Source organism: Haliaeetus albicilla, chromosome 24 (assembly GCF_947461875.1).
Source record: "Haliaeetus albicilla chromosome 24, bHalAlb1.1, whole genome shotgun sequence".
NCBI classification, from domain to species: domain Eukaryota; kingdom Metazoa; phylum Chordata; class Aves; order Accipitriformes; family Accipitridae; genus Haliaeetus; species Haliaeetus albicilla.
Genome location: NC_091506.1, coordinates 17,189,591 through 17,197,228, shown reverse-complemented (window position 1 = coordinate 17,197,228; position 7,638 = coordinate 17,189,591). Strand labels below are relative to the sequence as shown.

Sequence of the window (7,638 nt, the reverse complement as noted above, 5' to 3'; positions counted from 1 at the left end):
CGGGGCGGGATGGCCCCGGACCCCCCGGGAGGGGAGCGCCAAGAGCTCCGCACACCCCCAAATCGTTGCCTGCCACCGGCGGTTTGGGCTTTGCTGCAGCTCCCCCCCTCAAAAAAAAAAAAAGAAGTAACCCTGCCAGCCCCTCTGGCTCATCCCTGGAGGATGGGGAGCAAGTGGGGGGAAGCTGGGGTCCCCCCACCTTGCCCTCCTGGAGGGGTAGGAGAGAGCATGTAGGCCTGTCCCCCAAGAAGGATGCTCAGCGTGGGGCGATCTCCAAGCACCGGCAAGCACCTGGCTCTTGGGTCCCATCTCAGCAGTCAGACAAGCTGGGGACACCAGGCCGGTTGGGGAAGGGGGCTGAGCAGGATCGAGGAGGGGGGCACGGGGTGCTGCACGCAGCCTCGGTGCACCCACAGGGCAGGGGACAGGGCAGTGGGGATGCACCGCCGTCTGCCTGCAAAGGTGCCCGCTCACCCGCACCCTGAGCGGGGACCCTGGCCAGAAAGCAGGACCCCGCGGTACCCACGCTGCTCCCATGCCAGCCTCCCCCAGGGCTGCAGGGTCAGAGGACATGGCCCTGTGAGACATCAGAGAATCCACACAGGCTTCCCCAGGAAGCCTCGGTGCACAGGCAGGTGTCCCCCCTCCCAACAGCCTTGGACTTCCCCCTGCACCCCTGCGCTGGATGGAGGGGAAGGAGCAGAGGAGCTGGTGACTTCTCCTGCAGCGCTCCATCACCACCGGCCTCATCCCTGCTCCCAGCCCGGCACGGGGGCAGCCTCGTTAGCCGCAGCCCTCCGAAGGTTGCAGCAGCTTTATTAATTAAAACAGAGGGCAGGAGAATGGGGGGCCCCGGCTCACTCCCAACCTTCTGTAATGGAACAGCTCTGCAACTCCCCCCAACCAGGGCAAAACCACCCCAATTCGGCTCAGCAAGCCCTTGCCTGGCCCTTGCCCTGGTTTCCCCAGGGAAGACCACAGGGGCGGGCAGCACAGCGGGGCTCTGGGACAGATCCAGCACCCCAGGGTGCTGGGGAGCTGTGCAGGGCAGGTAAGAGCAAGGAGGAGATGCAGCCCACAGGCAGCTCTGGCAGATAAGCGGAGGCTGCCTGCCTGGACCCGCACGCTGACTGCCTGGACCCGAGGGTTTGGGGGAGCAGCACCATGCCAGGAGCTGATGGGAGGGAGGGAGCAGGATACACCCGAGCACCGCTGGCTGCTCCTGCTCGCCCAGCACCCCAAGGCTGATCTGGAGCAGAGGCTCCCGAGGAGCAGCCCCACAGCCTGCCCGAGCAGGATTCTGCCCACAGCACCATCCCCCAGCCTGATGAACCCCGGGGAGTGGGGAGCTGAGGAAATCCACAGTGCCTGGGCTCCCTGCAGCCCCAGGGGCAGCGCCACAGACAGACAAACCCCCCTGCTCCTGGCCATGCTTACCAAGGAGATTTATTGACTTGCATGGGGAGGACAGGCGGCACTGGTCCCAGCTCCCCCGGCAGGCGGGGAGGGCTGTGCAGGGAGGCAGGACGGGGCACAGGCAGGCAGAGCGGGGCACCGGCCAGCCCGTTACCCCACAGCCAGCACAGCCAGAGGTGGCACAGGGACAGGGGAAGCACCACTGGCACTGGGAAAGGCTCTGCTGGCACCCAGGCAAGGGGGACGCAACTCCCAGGGGGGTGGCTAGGACCCAGATTTCGAGGGCACAGCCAGGACACTCGGCACAGCCAACACACAGGACACTGAGCACAACCAACCTGGCACGATGTCAGCTGGGTCCCCGGCACGCTGGCAGGCATTTACTGCACCCACCCTCTGCCCCCTTTTCAAAGCCTTGCGTCCCGCTACTTAGCACCCCCCCGTCCTGCCCCTCGCCGCGGCGCTCAGCCCTCAGCAGGCAGCGGGGGCACCGATGCCAGGGCGGGCAGGAGGCGGGCGTAGATGTCGATGCCCCGCAGGAAGACTTGCTCGTTGAGGAACTCGTTGTGGTCGTGGAGCAGCACCGGGGTACGGTTCATGGGCGAGAAGCCGATAGCGGGGTGTCCTGCCTGGAGATGGGGGATACAGGGTGAGGCCGGGACTGGGATGGGCACTGGGTGCCCCCCTCTGCCCAAGCACGGCTCCTGCTTGGGGCTGCAGGTCTCACCCCAGGTCGGGGAACCAACGGGTGGGCTGGCATCGCACTCACCGCTCGGATGTAGCGACTGTCGGTGGCAGCCGGGAAGATCTCAAGCTTGAGCTGCAGCTTCCTGACAAGCGAGACTCTGTGTCAGCATGGGCACAGGGGCAGCCGGGTCCCCTGTCCCCCTGCCACCCTGCAGGCAAAGAGAATGCACTGGGAAGGTCCCTCAGCCCTGCAGGATGCTCAGTCCCATTCCTTTCGGGGGTGCACGGGGAGATGCCCCGGCATGGCATGAAGCATCTCCTCCCAACCCCTGCCATGACACCAGAAACCCCAGGGGATCCCCCAGCTCCCACCACAGGATGTCCCCACTAGGGTCCTGCCCTTCCTGGGGACACTACTCACATGTCCCTGCAGACCCCGCTGAAGGCTTTCCACCACGGGTCCGACTCGTCGGTGGAGGTGACATGTTGGTCCATGCATTTCTGAGAGAGGGAGAGGGCAGGTGAGGGGTGGGGAGGTGGACACGCGGCAGGGGAAGGACCAGCACGATGCGCCTGAGTGGCCAAGACCCCTCACCTGGTGAAACTCATAGGTGACGCCGTCCCCAGCACCACGGCACCACGCAGCCACCTGCTCCTCAAAGGCCTGAGGCAGAGACCAGAGGAGGGGTGTGAGCGGGCTACCCCCAACCCGCTCCCCTCCCAGGTGGGTCCGGCGTGGTGCCCACCTTCAGGTCCACAGTGGGTGGGATGCGGATGTCGAAGCTGGCCGCCATCTCGGAAGGCACCACGTTGAAGGAGACGCCCCCCTCCAGCATGGTCAGGTTGAGCGAGGTGACGTCCCCTAGAGTCAGGCTTGAGTCGGACTTGAGCCTCGGGGGACGCAAGGGAGAGTCACCCTCTGCCACCCAGGGAGGAGGGGAAGCGCTCCCCCACCCTGCCACCACCCCCAAATGGGGAAACTGAGGCACGGGGTGGCGGCGCCGGATCAGAGCCTGGCTTGGGATCCCAAGGACCCCCTCCATGGACCGAACTGAAGCCACAGCTATCCCGCTGCCCGTCTCCTACCTCTGCTTCTCGCTCTCCCTGAAGGCCAGGAAGGAGGTGATGACTTTGTGCTGGGGAGGGAAGGGCAGCAGGTGAGGACCAGGCCTGCGGGCAGGTGCCTGGCAGCTCCAGGACAGGCGGGGGGCTGTGCAGGATGTACCCCCTCTCTTACCATCTTCTCGGCCGCCGTGTTGCTGATGAAGCGGGACCCATGCCCAGGGCTACCCATGCACTTCACCTTTATCCCTGTGGCAGTGGAGGGAGAGGGTGGCGTTGAGGGAGGCTGCCCCAGGGCAGCACCGGTGCCCCAACACCTGGCAGAGCCAGGGACGGAGCGGTGGGCACACGGTTACTCACACCATGGGCTCTTCTCGCCGTAGAAGACGCTGAACGTGTCAGATGGGCTGGCCAGGCCTGCAGCGGGCACAGATGGGGGTCAGCAGGGCACAGGGATGCCATGATGTGCCCCCCTCTGCTCTGCCCTGGCAGCATTTCCCCTCCAGGCTGGCACCGTGTGGGTCACTGCCCTGGGGAACAAGTCCCCAAGAGGGTCCCTGGAAGCCATGCCAGGTGCCAGTGCCTGGGGGTTGATGCCAACAGGCAGAGGGGTGCATGCCAAGAGGAGACATGTCCCTGTGCCAGCCGTGCCACCAACTCACCCTCGTCCAGGGCAAAGCCCACGTTGAGCGCTCTGAACTCGGGGCGCTGCACGAACATCTCCATGCCCTTGTGTCCGCCCACCTCCTCATCTGTGGGGGAGAGCCTGGCATGGAGGAAGGAACCGGGGCATCCCCCAGCCCACCATCCCCAGGTCCTCCTTCCACACCAGCACACCTGATGTCCTCAGACATGGAAACCCCTCCAGCCTCAAGCTAGGGGAGCTCAAATTCTGGAGAGGCTGGCGGGGTTGTGCCCGGCTGCCACGCCGCGGGGAACTCCAGAGCATCACCCAGCTGCCAGCCCCTCCTGTCCCCCTGAGAGGGGACACCCTGGGGACTCACCAGGCACAAAGGTGAGGTGGATGGTGCGGGCAAAACACTTTCCCTCTGCCTTCAGCCTCCGGATGGCCTCAAGGTACCTGTGGGGAGAAGGTGGTGCCTTGGCATCACAGAGGAGAGGGGCTGGTGTGCTCCAAGCCACCCCAGAGTGGGTCAGGCGGTGGCATCCTCAACCCCAGAGACCCTAGGGGATGGTGGCATCCTGTCCTGCATCACTCAGAGGCATCCCCATACCGTGCCTGCCCAGTGGGCACAGAGCCCTCCACTCACTGGATGGAGACACACTTCATGTCCTGGGTACCCCGGGCATAGATGTTGCCTTGTGAGTCCTTAACAGCCTCAAAAGGTGGGTAGGTCCAGTGCTCCTGTGGGGAACAGCGGCCGTGACGGCAGAGGGGCACGGTGGGCACCAGCTTCCGTTCGCCTGCCACCCCCAGTCCTCCCCACCATGCCCATCCCACCCCTCGCCCTGTCCCAGCACCTCAAAGACAGGCACGACGTCGGTGTGGGAGTTGAGGAGGATGGAGCGCAGGCGGGGGTTCGTGCCCTGCCAGGTCAGGATCAGCACCACACGGCCCTGGCACACCTGTGGGGCGAGGGCAGGATGTCACTAGGGTCCCAGCTGGGGACAGAGGAGCTGGAACCCGCAGGCTGGAGCCAAAAAGCCTGTGAAAAGTTTCTTGATGCCACCTGACGGTCACCCCTTTCTCTGCTGGGAGAGGACAGGCAGCGGGAGCAGGTATGCCTACACCCCCAGGAGCCATACAGAGCTGGGTGCGAGCTCCTGGCTGCAATTCAGATAGAGGAGGGGAGACGAACCCAGGAGTCCCCTGGGACAGCCAGTGCCCAGCAGGAAGGACGTCCCGAGCCAACGTGACCCTGCTAATCATAGCACAGGCGGCTGCAAAGGTCAGCGGGGACTAGCTGGAATACAGGCTTAAGGAAGGGCTCAGGTTAGCAGAGGATTACAGGCAGAGGTGATTCACTCCTGCCCAGCTCCGGTGTGGCGGACAGGGGAACAGCCCAGTCACTAAGGTCCCGGGCGCAGATGGATGGATGGACTGGGGTTTGCTCCTTGCCTTGCTCACCTCCACTTTCTGGCAGGCCAAGCCCAGGTCGGTGCCAACACGCTCCAGAAACCGGACAGCAGCATCTGGGGAGGAGCGGGGATGCCCAAAGTTACGCTGGGATCTCTCTCCCTTCTCACTGCAACCCCCCAGGGACCCCAAGGCTCTCTGGGGCTCCCAGGCCAAGCAAAGGGGTGACCAGAGAGGGCAGGTGATGGAGGTCCTGGGCACAAGGTGGCCGGGAGCGGGGACAGGAGCAGCTCATCACCATCCCTTTGGGGTGAGGACTAGGGGAATGTGAAAAAATAAAAACTGAAGCGGGCAAGTTCAGGGGGGGCAGTCCTCCATAGGAGTTTTCAGAGTTCCTCACCAATAAAAAAATCTTGATGTACTTTGGTGGGAGGATGGAAAGGTTAATGGAAGGAGATCTACAGGCAATTATCACAAGCATCCGTCCCAGAGCCAGGGCAGCGTGGAAAGGGGGGACCCTGGGGCACAGGGCTGGAGGAAGCAAACAGCAGCTCTGGGTGCACTCGAGACGTCCCTGCCCCAACCGAAGGCGCCAGCAGAGATAAGGCACAAAGGTGTTCGCTCCTTAACACCACAATCAAACAGCCCTGGCACAGGACTCAGGCACCTGGGTCCAAAGACCAGAGCTGCAAAGCCGCATTGCCAGATCCCTGCACAGCTCCCCGACCTGGCCCCCCCATCCTCACCATAGTCAGGTTTGGGGTGGACAGTGTCGATCCTCAGGTACTCCCGGAAAAGTGTAACCGAGGGGTCCTCTGAGGCCCCCGTGCTCTTCCCGGGCTTCCCAGGTGCCATGTCAGGCGGGGGACCAGGGCTGCAAAGCTCTGGGGGAAGAGTGGCGAGATGGTTAATCACCCACCGGCCCCTCCAAAGTCCGCCGGCAAGCTCGGTCGTCACAGAAACTGAAGTGGGACGGGGCAAAGGTCTCCTTGGTGTGAGTCCTGGGTCGCCGCCACCATGGGAGAATTTCCCCCCACTTGGGTACGGGGGCAGGATGGGGTGTGCCCTCCATGCCATCCTTTCATCGTCCCCCCAAAGTGCACGTTCCTGCCCCAAACATGGTGCCAGGGCACACTGTGATGCCCAGGTATGGGGTGAGATCCAGGGAAGGGCTAGCTGGGGCATAGAGGGCTAGCAGGGAAGAGAGGGAGGCAACAAGCTGGGGAAGGGTGTTATGGCAGGAAGAAGGGTGTATGGGAGAGTGGCACACAGTAGTCAGGGTTAGCCAGTGATTAGAGGTCCCGGGGGTGCTGGGGGAATGCAGGCAGGGAAGGCAGGATGCTGCTGTAGGGGGGTGCAGGTAAGGAAAGGGGGACACTGCCTACTTAGGGGGAGCAGGAGAGGTGCAGGGAAAGGCGCGGGGGGTGCAGGGAAATGGGGATGGTGAAGGGGAATCAAGTGCTTACAGAGGACAGAGGAGCTGAGGGGGGCTACAGGAGGGTGACAGGCTACTGGGTGTTTGAGGGGTGCTGGGTGGCCGGAGGAGCAGGAGGATGTGGGGTGCTTAGGGGCACATGGGGGTGCAGCAGGACGGGCGAAGGGCAATACTAGGGGGGTATGGGAGTAGGGGGTGCAGAGTCTATGAGAGGGGTGCAGGGGGATGCAGGGGTACTGCAGCTGGGGTGCAGGGGCACCATGGTTAGAGTTGTGGGGAGTGCAGGGTATGTGGGTAGGGGTCCAGGGGTACTGTGGTTAGGGGGTGGGGAAACAAGGGGCAGGATGCCATGGTTAGGAGCACAGGGTGCAGGGTACCGTGGTTAGGGGTGCAGGGGGATGCAGAGTACCGTGGTTAGGGGTGCAGGAGGGTAGAGGAGGGGTGCAAGGGGGCACGGGGGGTGCAGGGTACCGTGGTTAAGGATGCAAGGGGGTACGGGGGGGGGGTGCAGGGTACCATGGCGAGTGGGGCGGGCTTGGGGGGGGGGGGAACGAAGCCACCGGGGCAGCCCCCCGCAGGCTGCCGGGCGCTGCTGGCCCGACCCCGCTCCCCGGACCCCCGCCCGCCCCGGCCCTACCTCCGCGCTGCTGCCGCCGCCGCCGCCGGCGCCTGCCCGGCCCGGCCCGGCCCGGCCCCGCTCCGCCCGCTCGACCCCGCTCCGCTCCGCCCCGGCCCGCCCCGCAGCCGGCAGCGGGCAGGAAGCGGGCAGGGGGCGGGCAAGGGAGGAACGGGGGGCACCGGATGGGCTGAAAGCCGGGGCTGGGGGGTAAGGCAAGGGGAAGGTGGGCAGGCGGCAGGCAGGGGGTGGGCCGGGCACCCTCCTGCCCCACGCTAGAGGCAGAGAGATGGGGCCGGAGCCCCGGAGAGCCCCGCGGCGCTTGGGGACACATGCAGAAACCAAGAGCAGCATCAGTTTATTGGCCTGGTGACAGATGACACC

General features: G+C 64.7%; 1 protein-coding gene across 1 annotated transcript; it reads right to left on the bottom strand.

The window, feature by feature from the left end:
- Positions 1 to 1,428: 1,428 nt before the first annotated feature.
- On the bottom strand, positions 1,429 to 7,603 carry ACY1 (aminoacylase 1). Its single transcript, XM_069812378.1, has 15 exons — positions 7,276 to 7,603; positions 5,950 to 6,087; positions 5,255 to 5,319; positions 4,648 to 4,752; positions 4,437 to 4,531; positions 4,170 to 4,246; positions 3,828 to 3,917; positions 3,526 to 3,582; positions 3,341 to 3,414; positions 3,190 to 3,239; positions 2,850 to 2,994; positions 2,699 to 2,767; positions 2,525 to 2,604; positions 2,186 to 2,246; positions 1,429 to 2,045 (listed from the first exon to the last, which is right to left on the bottom strand). The coding sequence occupies exons 1-15, from the start codon at positions 7,586 to 7,588 to the stop codon at positions 1,881 to 1,883; spliced, it is 1,584 nt and encodes a 527-aa protein (XP_069668479.1). The 5' UTR covers positions 7,589 to 7,603; the 3' UTR covers positions 1,429 to 1,880.
- Positions 7,604 to 7,638: the final 35 nt, after the last annotated feature.

What these genes read in the sequence shown, in the direction of transcription:
- ACY1 (XM_069812378.1), bottom strand. Translation starts at nt 7,588, where the DNA reads ATGTGTCCCCAAGCGCCGCGGGGCTCTCCGGGGCTCCGGCCCCATCTC. An exon ending in GGGCTTTGCCCTGGACGAGG is followed by an intron (nt 3,583 to 3,827) that starts GTGAGTTGGTGG and finishes TGCCCGCTGCAG; the next exon opens with GCCTGGCCAGCCCATCTGAC. An exon ending in AGGGAGAGCGAGAAGCAGAG is followed by an intron (nt 2,995 to 3,189) that starts GTAGGAGACGGG and finishes GCGTCCCCCGAG; the next exon opens with GCTCAAGTCCGACTCAAGCC.